This window comes from Polyodon spathula, chromosome 8 (assembly GCF_017654505.1).
Source record: "Polyodon spathula isolate WHYD16114869_AA chromosome 8, ASM1765450v1, whole genome shotgun sequence".
Lineage (NCBI taxonomy): Eukaryota > Metazoa > Chordata > Actinopteri > Acipenseriformes > Polyodontidae > Polyodon > Polyodon spathula.
In genome coordinates this window covers 29,809,032-29,830,717 of record NC_054541.1, presented here as the reverse complement: position 1 = coordinate 29,830,717, position 21,686 = coordinate 29,809,032, and the positions used below count along the sequence as shown (strand labels likewise).

At 35.4% G+C, this 21,686-nt stretch overlaps 1 protein-coding gene across 2 annotated transcripts; it reads left to right on the top strand.

Moving 5' to 3' along the window:
* Positions 1–46: 46 nt before the first annotated feature.
* LOC121319750 (cysteine-rich with EGF-like domain protein 2-B) lies at positions 47–9,844 on the top strand. 2 transcript variants are annotated; one of them, XM_041257522.1, is made up of 10 exons: positions 57–364; positions 862–944; positions 1,335–1,445; positions 1,860–1,951; positions 5,106–5,282; positions 5,915–6,013; positions 6,514–6,597; positions 7,030–7,125; positions 7,752–7,892; positions 9,091–9,844. In XM_041257522.1, exons 1-10 carry the CDS (start codon positions 239–241, stop codon positions 9,156–9,158), a joined length of 1,077 nt encoding a protein of 358 aa, XP_041113456.1. In that variant the 5' UTR covers positions 57–238; the 3' UTR covers positions 9,159–9,844. The 2 variants fall into 2 exon arrangements, with proteins under 2 accessions (XP_041113457.1, XP_041113456.1); XM_041257523.1 differs by lacking the exons at positions 7,752–7,892; positions 9,091–9,844 and adding an exon at positions 7,430–7,728 and having other exon boundaries at positions 47–364.
* Positions 9,845–21,686: the final 11,842 nt, after the last annotated feature.

Here is a 21,686-nt window from a genome sequence, read left to right as displayed (position 1 = left end):
ATCAAAATCTGGTACAGTATGTGTGTGTGTGTTTTTTTTTTTTTTTTTAAACCGGGATGTTGCAAATTTGCATGTGGCGCTGAACGTTGTAATTTTTAACATCTGGGGTTCTTCTGTGTGCATTTATGCATTGAGAAGAATCAAATAATCCAGTATTGTGTTTAAAGTTGAATGGATTCCATTTTTTAGTATACTCATTTTTATTGTCACCTCTACACGAATCACTCCTTTTAAAAAAATGCAATTTGTAAATGTAGTAGCGTTATTGGCACTTGGTATAATTTTACACAGTCCCTGTTTATTCGCTGGCGACTCAGAAACACCCTGTGCAACTTGCCGGACAATAGTTGCCAACTTTGAGAAGGTAAGTTTAAAGACATATTCAAAAACATATTTATATGCTTTGTAGGGTGGTTAGGTTTGCAGTGCGCAATTAACACGTTTAAGTGATTTAGCCTAGACTTTATTTGTCTGAGAGAAAAACAGTAAATGTGTTATCAATACTATAGATATAAATAATGATATAGAGATATAGCTTGCATGTTCAATGTAATTTGAACAATCCAATTCCTTTAATCAAAAATCGTTATTTGTCATTAATTCTGATAGTCAGTAGACATCGGGCACATTCACTTGTCACACTTTTTGTACACACAACCCCAGTGGGTTCAGACAGGTTGGGGTATCCTTCCATCCAAAGTGTTTTACTGGGTTTAATCGGGACTAATTATACAATTGGGAGGAACATACATTATCTGTATATTAATACTGAAGATACAGACTTTGGCAGTAGTTTTTAATGATATTATTTATTTATTGATTGATTTATTGTTTGTTATTAAACTTGGATTTTTGTTCTAGGGTTTAGATAAAACAGCTAAACAGAATTTCGGGGGAGGAAACACTGCCTGGGAGGAAAGAGCATTATCAAAATATGAAACTAGGTATTTTATTTATTTATTTGTGAAAATGATCAAATGTACAATAATGTGTCTTTTAAAAAGTAACAGTTCCAGGAGGGTAATGTACTTGGGTGGGTCAGCAGATATGCTAAGTTTGTTTGTTAGGTCACACTAGTGGGAAAGACAACCTTGCTCGTCAGTGGAACAATCCACGCTTAAAACATTTAATGTTTAATATGTATGCAAACCCGAATGATCAAAAATGCACATTTGTGATTGCTTATTTAAGGTGCAGGGGACCATTAAAATCTTTTCTGCATTATATTGTGACTCCTCGCTGTTCTCATGCTAATAAACTGAATTCAATTTAAAAAGTGTTTTAAAAAATGAATGATTTTTATTCTGAACGTTTTGTTTCTGTTCACTATCAAGTGAGATTCGTCTAGTGGAGATCCTGGAAACCCTCTGTGACAGCAGCAGCTTTGAATGTAACCACATGGTGGAAGAACATGAAGAGCAATTTGAAAACTGGTGGTTCAAAAAGTTAGTGGAGTTTGTCTGTCTCTTTGGTTGTAATTTCCAGTTACACTGTACTTTGTGAAAAATGCATATAGCGAGTGTATCGTTTACATAATTTTTTTTTTTTTAAATGCTAATTTAATAGTAATATGCATTCAGTAAGCAAGTATGCATTCAGGTAACAAGTAAAATGCAGTAATACTTCCTGCTGTTTGGATGGTTTGCCCTTTTTTCAGGGCAGACGTTAAATAAAGGCAAAACATGTTAGTGGGCTGGAGTCTGGGGAATAAAATCTGATGAGAAAAGAAACCTTGCAGATTTGACATTTCACAATGACATAGTCTATAGGGTGTATTATTATTATATTATTATTATTATTATTATTATTATTATTATTATTTACTTTCCTCCATTGTGTATTTTTTTTTCATATTACAGGAAGGATAAATACCCAGACCTTTTAAAATGGTTCTGCATAGACAATATTGAAGTGTGCTGTCCTCGGGGAACCTTTGGTCCTGACTGCAACGGTAATGAGATTTTATTTATTTATTTATTACTGACATTAGCAAGGAAGGAAATCTGATTTTAATTGTATTTATTTAAAATTATACATTTAATTTACACTGCTGTGCAAAAGTCTTCGACATGTTGCATTTTTCTACTGCAATGCATTATGAGCATCAACAATTTAGCCTCTACTAGTGTTTTTTTTTACTATTACAACAACCTTGACTTGCATAAAGAAGGAAAAACATTGAGTGAAACAGCTCGCATCACTCTATTTCCAAAGTTGTGTCCGAAGCATAATCAGCAATACCGAGAAACATTATCTGTAATTGACAGACCCAGGACTGGAAAACCCAAAAAGCTGTCTAACAAGGATGAGCAATACTTGAAGATAATATCCTTAAGAAATAGTAAGACGACAAGCGTTGAACTGACAACAGAACTGGCAGAAGGCACAGGTGTTGTTGTCCATCAAATCAACAGTATGAAGGTCATTCTTGAAATCAGGACTTAAAGGATGTGTTACAGTAAGAATACATCTGTTAAGAAAGGGGAACAAGACTTAAAAGGCTAAAATATACACAAGAACACAGAAATTGGACTATGTAACAATGATCAAAGGTGCTTTGAAATGTCGATGGATGGACAACGAAACCTGTGCCTTCTACCAGTTCTGTTGTCAATTCAATGCTTGTTGTCTTTCTAGTTCAGGATTCAGCCCTGTTTATTTTGCGTTGCTCCAGGGTCACCCTGGTGTCACCTCCATGTTGCCTGTGGTGTGAAAGATAGATAAAGTATGGGTTTTATTAATTGCCGCATTGCTGCACATTTTTGTTTACCGCATCACGTCTGGTGTGTCTTTCCAGAAATTGGTTCTTCATGTAACTTTTAATTTTACACATACTTTTCAAATGTTGGCATGAGTATTGGTTAATCTGAAAGAAAGTGGATGGCAAAGAAAGCCATGGAAGATGCAAAGGCTGCCTTTCGAATTGGTGATGTCATGGGTCAAGTTCAGCATGGAAGAGGGGGTCTTGGTCTCACTTCAGCTCCTCCTACATGGCACAAGGCAGCCCCAGCTCAACGGAGGAAGCTGGTAGTCAATGAGGTGCAAAAACAGGACGAGTGGATGAGGTGTGTAAAGGCCGTTTCCCAGGTCAAGCAGGGAGAATGGATGAGATGGGATAGTGTGAAACAACGTAAGATCGGCTGGCAAGACCTGTATACAATGAAACAGCAGGATCAGTTTCCTCATCAGGTCAACACATGATATTCTCCCATCACCACAGAACCTAAACCCCTGGGTAGGAGAGGATCCGTCATGTCCTGTGTGTTCATCACCTGCAACATTAAGGCACATTTTGACAGGATGTAAGGTGGGTCTTGGCCAAGGATAGTTTACTTGGCGCCATGACTAGGTACTGCGATGTTTAGCCTTAGCATTGACAGCAAAGACAAGCATAACATGACTATTAAGTTATCACCAGTTCCATCAAAACATTACACACAAAAGACAACATACCTCTACCCAGGAGGGCAACTGCCAAGAAAAGGTGTTAAAACCAAGCCTCACCCAGGACAACTGGAAGCTGCTAGAGACTGGAAAAGACTGACAGATGTTGGTCAATGGCTTATTTTTCTACCTGCAATTGCCACCACTAACCTTCGACCAGATATTCTGTTGTGGTCTGGATCAGCACGCCTTATTCACCTGGTACAGTTAAGTGCCATGGGAGGATGCTGTAGATGAGCTGTATGAGAGGATGAAACTGATATGCTCAACTAGCTGCTGAAGCGGAACAGTGAGAATGGAGAGTCCGGGTTTACCCATTGGAGGTGGGTTGTCGAGGATTTGTGGCACACTACAACTTGGTTTCTCAGAGACTTCAGATTCAGTGGCAAAGAGTTGTGTTGCACAGCGAAGAACTTACCTGAAGCAGCAGAGGAGGAGCAGCAGCAGCAGCAGCTGGCTGTGGTTGAGACAGAAAGATTCTGTTTGGGGATTTCAAGCACAATAGAAAGAAAGAAACGCTGATGTACTGCTAATTAAGCTGGGTTGAGTTGAGTGGGGGACGGAGAAGGGGGTGATGCTGGGACGCTAGAATCACCATTGAGCCCTCTTGAGGTGGTGTGGGCTAGTTGACAAAACACAGAGGATGGAACGTGCCCACTTTAAAGACCCCAGAGATGTACCCTACTTAGCTCAATCCAAACGGTTGTCGTGCTGCATGCTAAGTTTTGGTTGGTGCTTATCTTGGCGAGAGCCGAGTTCAAATCTGCATGAAGTTTTAACATCTACTCTCATGTAATGGAAATCAAGCACATTCATTCCAATTACTGTTCCGAATCTACCTCACTGTGGGATTTAAAAATTTAAAAAGCTCCAGAATTGAGTTGTATTTTTAAAGTTCCATCTGTTTTCTGTCATTTAAACCGAAACAAAAATAGGGACAAATTTACAGAGCATTCATTCATGGTACAATTACATAATGTCATAGGATTGCTGTGAGATTTCTGGGTGAAAGCTGTTTTATTGACTATGAGATCGCTAATATGCCTAAGTGATTTGTTTCCTTTTAAAATCTAATTTCTGCCATTCTATTAGCACCTATATTCACTGCTCCTTTGATTTGCTGTGCGCGGAGTAAAAATATGTATTCAACAGTAGTTGCTACACCCTTAATTAAATGCTTTGTTACAGATTTACTTTCAGGCATGATTAGTGTGTTTGTAAATTGTATTTGGAAAGCACTTACTCATTAAATGAGACTAGGTCTTTTTCATAAAAGTAAACAAAAATGGTGATCATGACAAATGCCATGACAAGTTATTTATAAAAAAAAAAAAAAAAAATAGCAGTCAGTCTTTGAGGTACTATCCAATTTATGAGAACCCTTTGAATGTGGTTTCACTGGTTCAATAGTACAAAAATCACAGATGCCTCACAAGGAACAGCCCCTAAGGTGATAATCCAGGATAACCAATTTTGCAAGTTGGCTTCCACCCCCACACTTCCCAAGGGCACAGAGGCTCTCGTCTCACTGAACAAGTGCCAACCAGACTGATGATAATAGCCCTGCACCCCTTTGATAGTGTTGCGGCAAGAGTTCTCATTTTTTGTGAAATGTTGTCTTTAAACGATTGTGCTTTTGTTTTGTTATTTTGTCATTTTAGCTTGTGTTGGAGGGTCTGAGAGGCCATGTCATGACAATGGTGACTGTGACGGTGACGGCACTAGAAGAGGGGATGGGAAATGTCGGTGTAATAAAGGATACAAAGGAGATTTCTGTTTAGACTGTGATGATGGATATTTTAATAAAGAAAGAAATGACACATTCTCTCTGTGCACAGGTAAATATATATATATATATATATATATATATATATATACATATATATATATATATATATATATATATATATATATATATATATATATATATATATATATATAGCTATCATAATCAATGCAAGTGTTGGGTGATACCTGGTTATAATGATTAATGGTGAATGATTTCAAAAGGTTGGGACCATCGTAAATTTCCTGGTTTTAGATTTCCTGGTATTCAGATAGTTTGTAATTGTGTAGATTACTTCACAGTACTGATTCAGGTGGAGGTAATAAAAGGATGCAACAGAATTAAAGTCAACTCTTATGGTGATATATCTGCTTGAATTGTACAAATCCATCGCCTGTATTTACTATATTGGGTCATTTATCAACAACACATCTTTAGAAAAAAATTAAATAATAATAAAACATTATTACAAGACATTTTTTTGCACCTACTCGGATAACATGTTCCCAGGCTATAGAGTGGCCTCCTCGGTCACAGACCTGTTTAGGAACCAAACGACCATGGATTACGTCATGTGTTGTTACCCAACATTTAATTTTTCTTTAACTTAATAACTTGTGATAACTTAATAACTTGTGATGAACAAGTCTTATAGTCTTTACAATTCCACTAATTTACCTACAGAATGTCACGAGTCTTGCCAAACGTGCTCTGGCCCAACTAACAAGGACTGCAATGAATGCAAAAGCGGCTGGGTGCAGGATGATGAAAAAGCATGCAATGGTAAGTTGATAATCTTCTCATGAAATTGATGTGCAGTTCCCTGAAATTATCACTTATATTGTTGTAACTTTTACATGGTTATGTTACACTAAAAGAAAAAAAAGGGGAAAAGTGCCTGAAGTTCAAGTCCTCCTGGTGCACCAGTTTTAATCATTAACATCTAGTTGATGTAAGAAATATATCAGTGAGAAATAAGAAGAACAATACATTAAGGTATCTGGTATTTAATGCCCATACCAGTTGTTTCTGTTTGTATTGCAATTTAGAAACTATGGGCCAGATGTACTTTTGCTGCAGTGCAAAACTTGCTCCACTTTATAGAAAGAGAATTTTTATTTGTAAAGTAGGTGTGTGTGTGCCATATTTGTATTAATGAAGTTAAAAACAAAGCAGTGGCCAACAAAGAGACCATATTGGCAGCTTAAGTTACATTGTTGGTGATTTTGTAGAACTGAGAGTTACCCTTATTGAATAATATTTGCAATATTTTTGGTTTCAAGACATAGATGAATGTGCAAATGAGACATCTCCTTGTAAAGAAAACCAGTATTGCCACAATAAAGAAGGATCCTACTCCTGCAAAGGTTGGTTTTAGAAGACCTGTTAAAAAGCAGTTTCAAGATAATGTATTTATTTTAACAAGTTTAAAAAAACAACATAAAGACTATGGTACATAGAGATTTGACTCATGATGTACCCCAGATATGCAAAAGGATGCCTATTTGTTTCCTAAACAGGGTATCTTATAGGTATCTTACCTGATTCACCCATGTTGCCCCAAGTGGTTCACACCAAGAGTATTGTATAACATGGCTTTTCAGTTCCGTCACCATTTCACATAAGGAGTGGGTAAATTATGGAAACATACAATGGTCCTTTTAATTCTGTAGTTTTCAGCATTTTATGATGACAATATATATTTAAAATAGGGAATGGTATAACAAAAAAAAGATTTAAACATAACTGCTGGAGAATTGTTAAATTGTTAGCATAGGCTGATAGTTTATTTCTCCTAGCCTGTGATGCTGCGTGTACAAGTTGTACTGGAGAGGGTCCTGAAAAATGCACAGGCTGTTCATCTGGATACACTGAGGAAGATGGAAAGTGTACAGGTGAGAGCATTAAGACAATCACATAACCACACGTTTTTTGCCTAATTAAGTTGGCAGTTTGACATGGCAGCCTGACAATAAATGTGTATAATGAAGTATTAAGCATCCCAGTTAGGGGCTTTGGCCACTTAAGAACTTGGCCCTTGTTTTAATATAATCTTTTTGCTACTTTAACATCTAATATCTCGTACACAGATTTGTGATTTTATGTAAACTGCTTGTGCAATATTTAAGAGCCCTTCACTTTGACCCATGATATTACAAGGCTGCCTAATTAGGGTCATGTAACATTTTTGTTTTCCAGATGGTAGAGAACCAACACTTTGCGATATTGGCATCATGCTGTCTAACAACTGTTCTGTGATTCTCTAGAGCAAGTTTATTGTGCAAGAAACATGAACCCTACAGACGGTGCACTTTGAATTATTTGTTTTGTTGTTCACAAACTCCCATTTCTAGTTGAAATTTAAATGTACCAGTAGCTGTTATATAATTTGGGTTTTCATAAGAAAATATATTCCTAATCTGACTCCTGTTTTTAAAGGCCATACTCATTCTTCAATATCAGGGAGTACTATAAATATCTCTGTATTTGGAAGTGATACTGATATTTATTATATTTTCAGATACAAATGAATGCAGCCTCCCTGACAAATCATGCTTGCGTGAAAATGAGTACTGTGTTAACACCAAAGGCAGCTTCAAATGTGTTTGCTCTCAAGGCTTTGAAGACAAAGATGGAGCCTGCATAAAAACTGAAAAAACAGGTAAACCTGGCTTACTTGGAAGTGGGCTTGTGTACTTTAACAATGCAAGGTGGAACTGGCCTATGAAATCATAAATTCTATTAGCTGTTAGGAGGCTGTGTGGTCCAATCTGTGTGACCCTGAGCAAGTCACCTCCTTGTGCTCCATCTTTCAGGTGAGATGTTGTTGTAAGAGACTCTGCAGCTGATGCATACTTTATGCACCCTGGTCTCTGTAAGTCGCCTTGGGTAAAGGTGTCTGCTAAATAAACTATTATTATTATTGTTATGTATTATTAATAATAATAATAAAATGTTGTTTTTTTTTGCAGTTCTTTATTTGTTTTTGTTATGTTAACAGTATTGTGTTTACCCATTTTCTAACTGCATGAAGGTATTTAGAAGTGGAATCAATTTATAAAAACAAAGTGTGAGTGCTAACTAAGGTTTTAAAAGCTATTTTCTTCCTAGCACTAGCAATATGCCCCCCCCCCCTCTTTTTCATGGAAAATTTATTGGTGCTTTGCTTGTATTTCTTTATACTTGTGGAATGTGCAGATATTGAAAAGTTGCAGCAGCTTCTTGATACCTGACTACTTGGAGTAAGTAGCAGGGTTTCCGAAAAATATAGTTGCTCATCCCCACATATAATATATAATTACACATATACACAGACTTCAAAGTTATAAGTGTAAAAAGTGGTCAGGTTGTTAACAATGAAAAGAAAAATTACAGGTATATTCTTTAAACAGTTGTAGTAACACGTGGGGATGTATAATGGTATATTTTTTGGAACCCCACTACTTACTCTTAAGGCTGCTGCACATCAGACTTTCTTTTAATGAGATGTATTTCAAACTCAATACAGTAGTCTAGCTGTTATCAGTGTGACCTACAACAAAGGTACCAGAATACAGCAGTTTATTTATAGAGTTGTATTTCTTTTTAAAGAAGACTGGCAATGGTTGAAGAAACAAATATAATAAAATATGCAGATACAGTATTGTCAGTCTTGCACAACCGAAGATGCATGATGAATACACACATGCTTTTAATGTCTCCGCATTTAACCTTGAAATTGCAGTAAGACTTTCCAAGCTGTGCACGTTTGTCAAATAATGTACTTCTGCTCACCACATGGATTTTGACAAATCTCAGACTTTATCCAACAAAGCAATTTTTATCATTCCTGACTACTACTTTTCTTTTGTATTTTACAGAGGAAAACATGGAAGACGAGGGTTCTTCAGAAACTCTCTCACCTGACAATGTGCATGAGGACCTATAACATTTTTAACCTTTGCTGCTCTATAACCACTTCATTTAAATTATTTGAATTGTATCATCAACTTGACTGCACTATCTGGACAAATGTTTATAACTGAAATATCTGGGGAAACAAACCGCTTAAATTGAGATTAACAGAATAAAGTGTGGCCAACCATACATCTTTTTAATTCATTACATTGTTTTTTGTGTGTTCCAAATGCACTTATTTTTGTAAAAGGGCTGTCTTTTGGAGGAAAATAAATAAAATCTTAAATGTATTTTTTTTGCAATATAAATACTTTTTTTTTTTTTTTAATTTATTCTTTTTTTGCTTATGGTTTAAGTCAGTGGTGCACAGCTCGGTCCTGGGGGGCCGGTGTCCCTGTAGGTTTTTATTGCAACTGCACTCGAAAGTACTTTATTGGACCTTATTAGAAGCTTAATTGGTCCAATTAACCAACTTATGGTATGATTAGAACAAAAACCAGGATGGCCTGAGTTGTGCACCACTGGTTTAAGTAGTCATTTAAAAGGGTTAAATAACACTGTTTCACACTTCCAGTCCATATTTCAAATTCCAAAAGGGGAGTTTATGCAGTATATGCAGTTCCCAGCAGTGACCACATGGTGGTGCAATATACCAAAGAACAAAAACACTGTAGCGTGGTATTATTAAATAATGGGGTGGAAAAACAACATTTTATATATATATATATATATATATATATATATATATATATATATATATATATATATATATATATATATATATATATATATATAATATATATTTTAATATAAAAAGTCCGACAGGCTGCCAAGAAGAGGCAAAAGAAGGACCTGCCCCTAATCCCAACCTATTATTTAGAATAAATCTACCCCTACACATGTGCATTTTTATCTGATTTCTGAATTTGGCTTCTTCTGTTTTAATAATTATAATTTTTTTATTTTTTATCTTTCTAGGAGCCAAGTTAAGCGTCTTAAAATTAAAACAGATTATAAAAATGCATATTTGATTAGACAAGGATTTATTTTGCAGGGGAATAAATATTTTGTGTGCAGCGGGTTGATTTCTTTTAAGGGGTGAATGGGGGAAGAGGTGCTATAAAAAAAAATAATGGAAAGGAGATGTACAGTAGCTTATCTTTTTGTCCGTATTCTCGGGTCTGAATGCCGCAGACGTCTGGGAAACCAAGAGATATCATTGCAGATTGCAGCATTATAACTAAAAAAATTAAAGAATTAGGTGGTGCTAATACATTTCCACATCATATGTTTTTATGTTACTTGACAAACTTGTAATCCATCTGCTTCAGCTGGGTTCTGAACCTTGGTTTTGTCTGCCTTTCTACCAAGTTTGAGGTTGTTTTGTGAAAAGTTTCTAAAGTTATTGCAGTAACATTGTCTGTGGACACTGATAAGCACATACACATCAATTTGTATAACGGGCATTAAAAATCTGAGCAGAAAGTGTTGCTATGGATTTGGAAGGCAGATCATAAAATTGCCATTGACCGATAAAGTAGCACTGTACATGCGCATTTGTAGATACAGATGCAATGTTGGTGAAGTTGTTTCCATAATGATTTATGTGATACAGATGTAGCATTTGCATGTTTTATAGTGTGGGAAATGAGGCTATCCACTTCTTTCATGTGGCTGCTGAACAGCTGATTTTATTTAATTTTGTTTTTAGATTGGGAACTCTTAAATTGCCATAGCCTTTGAAGTGTGCAGTCAGCCACCTCGGAGGGAGCACTCTGTTCACAGAACATATGGATTCCATAACCCAAAGAAGTACTGAAATGCAGTTGGCTTCTCTGGCAACTCCTTTTCTCATCCCTATAATATACAACATCTGTGACTTTGAGTAAACATTTGTTCCAGCAGTTTCTAAAACAAGGGAAACCATTCAAGAGATATATAAGGGATGAGATATAAACTCTAAAGAAGTGGTAAAACGTTTAATAATATGCTAGACGTATAACCAAGCATGTGACAAGTGTCACCAAATTTATGCTTTAATTTTGGTAGTTTATCATCATTAGTCCGTTGCGTATCAGTAAGGGCGGATATTATAAAAAGGAAGGGGTTTGGCAATTGCCTCCAGGTAGCTTTTCTAATTGGTGCAACAGAAAGATTGACACTGGGGCGGATTTTATTCTCGGTCGGTGTGGCGCTTCTTTGGTGCACTGTATGTGTTTATGCCTGTAGCAGGCGTGGTATGGTATCACTTCCACAGCGGGATAATAACAAGTTTGTTCTGTATTTAAAATGGCATCTAAACAAAGGAAGCCAAGTGTTTTTTCTGAGTTTGTGCTTGCAACTGTAGACTTGTTAAAATGTATTTATGTTTGTATTTTTTTTTATCCTAAAGAAACTGCCTTCGCAGTGAATCTTCAGCTCATTGTTCTTTTGTAATTATGTTTTTTTTTATTTATTTAAAAATGTTAAATATCAATTGCCCCAATAAATAACATTGTTTTAAAACAAAATTAAATTGTGTGAATATATATATCTATATATATCTATCTCTCTCTCTCTCTCTCTCTCTCTCTCTCTCTCTCTCTCTCTCTATATATATATATATATATATATATATATATATATATATATATATTAACTTAATAATTATTATTTTATATATTATATATAATACAGCCAATAAGTTTCTTCATGCTGTAACTCTGTACACTGAGACACTGTATGCTGTGAAAGCATCATTACGAGCAAATGATACTGTACAAAACTCAGATGTTAAGAAGGTACAATGACTTATGATTATTACTGAAAACTAGGTCACTCATTTTGGACTAGTCTGGTTATTTTATTATTATATTATTATTATATATTATTATTATTAAACCCGTTAACTTTGGGCAAAGTTATTTATATATTAAAAAAAAAAAAAAAAAAACTTTTTGTTGTTAAAGGAACCTTTAAGAAACACACTATTCTAAAAACTTTATACTATCCGAAAAAGTGTTCAATATGTATATGGTTATATCTTCACATTTCAATATATACTTTGATGTGTAGGTTTTTTTTTTTTTTTTTTTTTTGTTGTTTTTTTTTAACTTTGTAGTTAAGTCTTTGCAATGTTAAAACATTCTTTGCTTAGAAAATATTAATCATGCTGTCAGACCTTACTGGCCAGGTGCCTTGTGAGCTGAAGTGGACACCTGCAGGGCTGGTCTTTGTCCTCCCAAGGCCGATAGCTTGCTGATATCTGCTCTTGAGTTCCCGGGTGTAAAAGAGGAAATTGGCTTGATAGAACCTTCAGTTCTCCTGAGCTATGGGGAATTACTGCGGTGAGGGAACATATTAGAACATTCTACATTTGGGAGAAAATTGGGGAGAAAACTGTCCTTAAAAAAAGAATGTGGCCATAATTGAGGAAACTATGAACCTGTTAATATTTAATTATTATTTGCTGGGTTAGTGGATACAACAAAGAGGGGAAAACTACTAGCAGCAAAAGTGTTTTTGAAAGTGCTTTGTCTTAGTTTATTCGAAAAAGCATGCAAATCTACGCTTTAACAAAACTTCCTTTCCTGTATAAAAAAACAGCTTGGTCTTTCACACGCCTGAAGTGTACTGTAATGTCAAATGTTATCTTTCTTGATTGTAGTTTCCCATTATTACAGTATTTGAAAGGCACCCACGAAAAATATACTTGTGTCAAGACAAGCCCTAAACAGTTAGCTTTGAAAATCACTCCAGATGTTTTTTTTCATGATAGACTGTCACTATAGCTGAACAGGCTAACCATTCCCAAAAATAGGAGGCAAAATGAGGTGAGGAGTGAAAAGGCTTTGGCAGCATTGTGAGGATACAATATCTAAGTAATCATTATTGTACTGTATTTAAAAAATAGATGTTATATCTTGTCTTGATCATTGCATATAATTATGGTAGGCTATAGTAGGCATAATTTAGATCTTCTATTTAGCATCATGTGATCAAAGAAACTACAAAATTAGGCCATAATAGTAGTACGGTATTTCATGTTAAATTTTTTTCAGTTTTTCGTTAAGTATATGGAAAACTACAAAGCGGTATACAATTCAATATGTTAACATTGCACTATTCAGCAGGTTTCTTTTGACTTTATGAAGCAAAATGTGTTAATTCTATAGGGTGATGTAGAATTTTTGGCTGTAGTTGTGTATTCTATTTGGTGGTGTTTTATTTGTTAAAACTGGAGCTCTAAAGCCTTGTGCAGAGAGGAAGGCAGAGGACTGTGATGAAACATGTGCTGTGAAAGTTTGTCCCAACATGCTCAATTGGATCATCTTGAAAGATATCGTCATCAGAATATTGTTGGGTGGACTTGATCAACAACAGTGCTGTAGTAAACTATGCATTTCTTTGGCCTTCCAGAGTAACCAAGGGATCTGAGGTATATAAGAAGAATATGGGCCAAACCTAGGCAATGGCAAATCCAATCGTCTAGGCAGATCCTAATAAAGTGACCAACTATATATATATATATTATATATATATATATATATATATATATATATATATATATATATATATAGAGAGAGAGAGAGAGAGAGAGTAATGTATAAGTGAGTTAATCTTTAAGCCATAGTTTTAAATCATTTTGTTTAATGTTTTGCTGTTCCTTTCTACTATAATCATACTGCTTATTTAACTTGTCACAACCTGCTCTGGTAAGAATTGTCTGTGCTTTATTTTGAAAACATCCAACAGTGAGGGAACTTCACTAAGCCATTAACTCCAAAGTGTCATTAGTACCATTTTCTTCTGATAGAGAAAAACACCAATCAAAACCTGAAATGAATAACTAAGGAATTTATTTCCAAGGCTTAAGTATATCCCCCAATGTGTTCAACATTCAGACTATGGCACTGGCACAACATTTTGCACGTCAATGTTTGTCCAAGCTAGTCAACTTTTGAAGGTTCCTAATGGCTTAGCAGAAAAACGTGGCTTGGTAACTCATTCCCTATAAAAACTCTGTGTAACAGGCATCTCCTACCCTCTGTCCTAAGTCTGCCTCCTCTCAATTCCAGCCGTCTGTAAGTCCTGGTCTTTGTGCTGTGCGAGGGTTAACGTTGTCAACTCCTTTAGGATTTTAAAAGCTTTGATCAAATCTCCCCTGTGTTGTCCTTATTCCCTTTAACTCATGTTAAATCTTATTGACTTGTATAATACTTACAGCAAGAAGCAGGACATTATATAAAGAGACATCCTTTAATTAGAAGTACTGTGACAGAGACAGCACAGCTTAGCTTTGCTTGAGGCTTTCTCTTTTTTCTTTTATATCACCAGTGCAACTGGAGTGCAATTTTTCACATGTGTATTCCAGATGTAACAGCGAGGGGTTGACCTGACTATGCCCTACTTAGTGTCTAATTAGTTAATGATGAGGTGGCACACACCTTTAACCAGCAGAGGGCAATCTCAAACTATGTTTGTGTGCTGGTACAACTGAGTCTTCCTAGCACCGGCATGATAAAAGCATAGGCTTTTAAGGATAATTTGTTTTTATTAATATTTTATTATTGGAAGATAGCAGGGTTTTACATAGAATAGCAAAACCACAGGCATTTTAGCCAGATATGGTAGTTTTCTGCTCCAGTTAAAAAAAAAAAAAAAATGGCGTATGAAGAATACCATATTTACATGATCATCGCAATTTGAAAACATGCTTGTCAATGGCAGTCAGTTGGTTTAAATCTGCACTATGTAGGTGGATAGCCTATAGAATAATATCGGTAATGCTACACTCCAAGTGAACCAAACTGTACTGAGTGCAGAACCAACCTCCTGTGGAACTCAGTATGAACACAGCCTTACTCGTACCACTGCAGTTGAATATTGTATTTTAAAAAGAGAGCTAACAGTCAGAGTACAAATTATTTAAATAATTTCCAAATGTTGTACTCTATCTATAATGATATATAATATTATTATTAGAAGATAACAGGGTTTTACACAGAATAGTAAAACCCTGGGTGTTTTTTAGCCTTTACATCTAATATTTACTGCTCTATATATACCAATGCAATTAAGTAAAGTTTTTTTTTTAATTATTATTTTTTTTAAATCTTGACTATTTTCCAAGATTTACCATAGGGCCTAACCACCACCATCACCAACAAAAAGGATCCTAGTGCCGACTATAGCTAATAATTACCAAAACATTTTAGAGAACAAAAAGTAACACAATCACAAAATGTCTATTTTGATGGTATTTTATCGTCTGGCTTACCTTATGTGTGTAAGGGAGGACGCATGGTAATGATGAAGTTAGGCAGGGAATTGATTGATAGATACAGATGATCGGGCATCCGCTGTCGCCTATAGGTTAAATTGATTAGGTATATTGCTGTAATCTTTAGATGGACAAAAAATTACCCAGCTATATGCATCCCAGTAAGAACACTGTGCTTAACTGTCACAAGTGGGGGAAAACGGCACATTCAGTATTTTCACTGGCAACCGACAACGCTGGTTTAAAAACGGGAAGGTGACAACCCTACTCTGCTTTGAATGATGCACACAGAGAATATGCAATTCAAGAGTAGCCCACAAAGAACTATTATGTTGTTGCTTACTAATTGTATAACATAAATGGGTGTTTCTCTCCTTTCAAATGTTTTTGTTTGTAACTTACAAATTGGAGTAAAAATATTTGAAAAGAGCCCTTTAGAAGACCAGACACCTGTTTTGTAAGGTTTTGTGACTGACATTTGGTGTCTCTTTCAGGAAAGTTCCTGCAAATATTAAAGATATGTCTGCCAGATATGGTAGTTCCAACATGAAACAGACAAATATTTGATGACTTATAAATTAGATGTGTTCCGGGTCACAAGCAGGGCATTTTGCAGCTGTTTTCTCACTCATGTTCATATGTTTGGAAGTCTATAGAGAAACAGATGTGCATTCCCACATACTCACTGTGTTGTGGTTTGTCATTTGTTCTCTGCATTTGTACTTTAACTATATGCTAACAGATATGGATCATACATTATCTACACCAGATGTGTCAGATAAGTTTAATATATCTTACAGGAACTTATTCTAATTTCATTTTTTATGTCGGTAAAATTAATACCAACAAATGTTATTGGCATATTTAATGGAATATTTACTATATTGTTAATGTTCCAATAATACATGTTGAAAATGTTGAGGGATCATTAGGGTTGATTTTTCTGCTTGGGAAATCTGAGCCAACTGACTTGGAACATAGAGATGCAACTTTTCACTCATAACTTCAAACACCAATTGTGTGCTACATATTGCATGTATATTTTTCCAATCAACTCCTGAGGTTTAATCACCTTATTTTATTATGCCTAGCAATCTGCATTAGATTAATCTGCATTAAGCATCATGCAGCATTTAGTTTCAAATACATAAGGAAATACATTTTACTAGACAAGATGAGAAAAGTGCAGACACCTGGATCTTTCCATTCTCAGCATCTCCTCTGGCACACACTGCATGATTAAAGTGCAACCACTAATGAAACCACTTTTATGGACGATTTGCAGACACCTGCACTAGACATATCGTAAAAAAGGGAGTGCAGGCTAGACAAAGTCGTTTTGATCTCCATGTAATTTTCTTTCACAGGTTGCAGCTTTGTGATTAACAGTTTACAATGATCCCTGTGTTACAGATGTAGACCTCATTCGTTTGCTCAGCTAGCACCTCTGTACACCGACTGAGAGATATTTTAAGGTCAAACCACAAAGTAATAATTTAGAATAAAAAGACTCAAACAGTGCTCTTTGTATTTGCAACATCACTTCATGAAGGAAGTATACAAGATAACAGATTTGGTTTTGGGATCCAACCCTTGAATGAATCAAGCCACAGTACTCAGTACTATTTAAAGGGTGTGGTCCGAGATCTAGCCTTTGGCCTTACAGGTCCTGCCTTCCTTTGGCATGAGAACTCTGACAGCTGTCAGTTATTGAAGCTCCAAAAGGGAGATGCAGCTACAAAGGAGGTGGAGGAGGAAAAAAGAAACTTCATGACAGAACTTAGAACAGAGCGATGCAATTTTTCACTTAGAACTTCAAACACCAAGTGTGTGCTACACATTGCATTTGTGTATTTTTTTTCAACCACCCTCTGTAGTTTTATCACCTTAGTGAGATGCAGCTGCAAAGGAGATGGTTCATGACAGAAGGAAATAGGTAAGTCCCATCTTTAAATTATTGGGGAAAACCAATAAGAGAAGAAGAGGGTCTGTTGTCTAGCTGCAAGTTTAATTAAAAAAAAAAAAAAAAAAAAAAAAAAAAAAAACTAAATAAATAAAAGGTAAAATTAATTCATGTATGTTTACCTGTTTCCAAAATCCATGTTTTATCTTCATGTTGGTAGAGTATTATACATTGTTGAAATACCCTTACTTAAACTTACACCCTCCATAACATTAAACTTTCTATTTTCAATTTTGAAATAAAATAAGAAAGTGAAGTTCTGGTTAATGCCTTTAGTGGTGAAGAAGGCCGTTTTGACAATTTGCACATTCATTTGGAAAGCATACAAAAACGTTAATCAGTAAAGACTCCCAATTGCTTTGCATTTTAATAAAAGCTGCATTTAACTATTCATCATTCAAAAGCCTGGCAGTCAGTGATACTTTATTTTACCATTACTGTATGCTCCTTTATTCTACCAAAGACAAGGCACACTAGCCCTTATTGTAAGGTCACTTTAAACATAAAATGACAGGTCATAGTACTTAAAAAAACAAAAAAAAAACAAACACACAATATTTTCATTTAACCCCTCAAAACATAGGCAGGAAATGTCCTGAAAAAAGCTTGACAGATATTACAACATAGCCACATGATAATGTTATTAGCTGAAAAAACACTATTTTGGAATACGCAATCTGTCATCAGCTGCTTGGATATCACAGGAAAAGAATGTCTTGGAATTTCCACCAGGCTGTGTTTACCAGCTTGGGGAAAGTCAATTTTTTATCCAAGCTCTCTTTTCCAGTATCTGTTAGACCTTGGGCCTTTGAACCATGTGGGAATACAAGTGTGTGTGTGTGTGTGTGTGTGTTTTAGCATTTATTAAATGTATATTTTATTATTTTATTTATGGATTTACTTCTTTTTACATATGTTTCAGTGCCATATTTGTGGAAACAGAATTTTTTTAACATTTAGATGCATTCTCTAAAATAACACTGGTAGTTAGTGACTGGGGCCTATGGTTAATGATATAAACAATTGTGTTTGCAACAATACAACAGCAATACAAGGTTATTACAGTCAAGGTGTACTCGCTAATGTCTGAGTGTAGTATTTGTTACATCTGTCAACAGCAATGACACAGCAATTGCTCAAACCAAATTTCAAATCACATTCTGAAATGGGCTCAATACACATGGAACAGCTGACTTAGTGTTTACTATAAACAGATGCATTGATTACTGTTCTGAAATGCTTCAGCAGTTAAACCTGCTCATGACTTGCTAAACACATGAGTCATATCCTCTTGTTAATTCACTTGTGACTTGTGTGTCCTCTGACTCAACACTCTGTTCTGATTTATTGACTGCTTCCTTACATAATTCTACATAACAGTACTCAGTGTTCTGTATTCATGATAAGGAAATTAAAGCAGTAAAACATGATACACAAGATAAAAAGTACAAAATGATGGCTTACAACCTGCAAATGTCAACCAAATTAAAGTGTTACTGAATAGGTGATCCAGTCTATAATAAAATGTTGTTTTCTTTTTTTTCTTTTTTATATAACATCAATAATACGTCATCAATAATAAGTGAATGGAAGATACTTAACATTCTGTGCATGAACTTTAACAAATAGCTACTCGCCCCGGGAAGTAACTGAAACCATGTGCTTTACTTCCTATTGACTCTGTTTTATTGCATAAAATGGCATTGTTTTAAACAAAAAGCACTCCTACCAGAACCAGTCAAATCTTTTCTGGAAACCACACAATACTTCTGGTGTAGAATAAAATCAATGGCATTGGGTATTGAACCAACACTGTAGCATTTTCTTTGTCCGTATTCCAGAGGCTGGCCAATGTTTTAGCGTGAGATGAAGTTAGAAGACAAACCAGTTGCCTAAAAAACGATGGAGCAGATAACCCTCAAGGGTCTGTGAAACTACTCTGAAATGGCCATTGCATGCACAGTGCTCAATGAGGAATGGCAGCATACACAACAACCAATAATACATCCTCTTATTAGCAGCTTCACTACTGATGCACTGAATAGGGGAAAGAAAACAAAACCATGTTTTCAACAGTAATAGCTTTCCTCATATGAGGACTGGCCCTCTTTTTGCATCATTACGTTTTAGGGAGAGAGAACTATCTCAAACCATTATAAATCTGTTGGGAATTCCTACTTTCATAGTATGCAATCCAGTCAATTCGGCGATGGCTCTAACACTATTTAAATGATATCTCTCTACCACACTCTCTTTTTATCCCTACATTTTCCATGTCTTTTAGTGTTCTAACCAGAAATAATATAGTAATTCTACCTCCAACATTGTATAATATCAGTCAGTCACAATCTTGTTTATTTTGCATGCTTCTAAGTTTATATTTTGAAAAATCTAATTAAAAGACAAAAATGTTAAATGAATAAATGGGTAATCACGTAAAAAATATTTTCACATGGACAAATACAGTGTGTGGCTTGTCGAAACAAGGCAACTTTAAAACATGCTTATTGTGTACATTACATCGAAATTACAGCTTGGTCAGATCATTTGATGTTGCCCCTTTCATCTCCAAAGCAATCAGTATGTTTGTTCCAGTTCAAATCTCTCACACGCATCTCTGGTAAGCAAGCCTCAAGACCTTTGATCTATTAAATCTCATTCACATCTAGTGCCCTACTACGCATGCATTCAAAACGTCTTCCCTTCAATTTGCAGTTTGGAAAAACTACAATCACATTGGTTAACATTGACCTCATCAACAGTAACACGTCTGAGACATTAGAATGCAATTATACTTTCTCCAGACTAAGCTAGTGTGCCAATCTATCTCAATGTATATTGAACTCGGCACAGATATATTTAACAGCTTGATTCCCAAGGTTATAATTAGCAAAATGAGTGACTGACGAATTTGCTTCTTGTTTATTTATTTATTTATTTATTTTAATTGTAGTAAACTTTCAAATTATTTCTTTTATTGCATTTCTTTCTTGCTTTTTGCCTTCTGGATGGTCATGACATTACCTAAGTTTTTTTTCACATTCTTTCTCCTTCCCTGACTTTGCATCACTGTCAACAAGCCTTCTTTGATCTAAACTGTATCTTTTTCTCCCATCACGTTTTTGATATCATTTCATGTTCATCCATGTTGTTTGATCAGCTGTGTATTTTTATGTGTGCAATTCTACTGTGGTTAAATACATTTTCTTCCAAAGCATTTATCTATACTGCCTTCCCATTATCTGACAGAGCAGTGTTCTCTCAGATCCATGTAATTGCTGTCACCTGCCCAGCGGGTTCCAGTGTGCAGATCCACACATTTGGTGGTAATGATCACAGCATTAAGCACCTTTATCTTCACTGTCAGGTTAATATCTTTCCCTTATCACACCCTTGGTTTAATGTGCATTTGAATCTATAACATCTCATCTTATCATGTTCTCCTCTCCCCCCATACCCCATACCCAAGGACTAAATGTAAAGAGTTGATCCATAGCCATAGGTATTGTCATTAAAAACACCATCCTAATAAAAATAATATCCTGATGAAAATACAACAATTTCTTAAATGACATTATAATTTCAATTTGCAGTTTTAACATATGCAGTATTGAGCGATGTTAGCATATGATAAAGGCACACAGGCATAACAAACACAATGAGAACACTGATAGGAAGGCACAGAGCTTGTTTGAGATGTTGTGTTTTCTGTAATGCATGTGTAGAAGATTAGCATTGTAGTTTGGATGTATAGTAATAGGTCAGTGCAATTTATCAGGGACTGCTGGGGTTTATTTACAGACCTCAGGTTAGGATCCTCTGCATTAAGCCAACCTAATATCCAAATACTTAGCCCAAAAAAAAAAACAAAAAAACAATTGCGCTGACCCTGCTAGTACTCCTAAGTAACAAGCTCTTGATAGATTGAACAAGCAGGTACCAGGAGCCATTCTTGTTATTCTCTTATCTGTAGACATTTCTCATTTTCACCCAATAACCTAGCTGATTGAGAGCTGGTCATTTGGAAGATGTGTATTATTGTCAAAGTGTATTCAATACTGCTACCAATGCTTCATTTTGTATTTACATGGCTTTTAAGATTTTAAGAGTTTTAAGATAATGCCCCACTAATACACTTCATATGAACTTGACCAACATCTCTCAATAAAGTATTTTCGGCAGTAATTATAATCTGTTGGAGCACTACTGTAAGCTTGCTAAAAAATCCATTTGTGTAGAAGAGTTAAGAGTGTGAAGTGAACATACATTTTTTAAAATACTTCTGCACAACACAAAGTATATACGAGCTAGAGTAGTTGCTTGTACCTTATAGC

Bases quoted from the DNA above. Each gene is read 5' to 3' on its own strand.
- LOC121319750 (XM_041257522.1), top strand. From the start codon at position 239: ATGCAATTTGTAAATGTAGTAGCGTTATTGGCACTTGGTATAATTTTA. The intron at 5,283-5,914 runs GTAAATATATAT...ATTTACCTACAG, and splicing joins CACATTCTCTCTGTGCACAG to AATGTCACGAGTCTTGCCAA. The intron at 6,014-6,513 runs GTAAGTTGATAA...TTTGGTTTCAAG, and splicing joins TGATGAAAAAGCATGCAATG to ACATAGATGAATGTGCAAAT.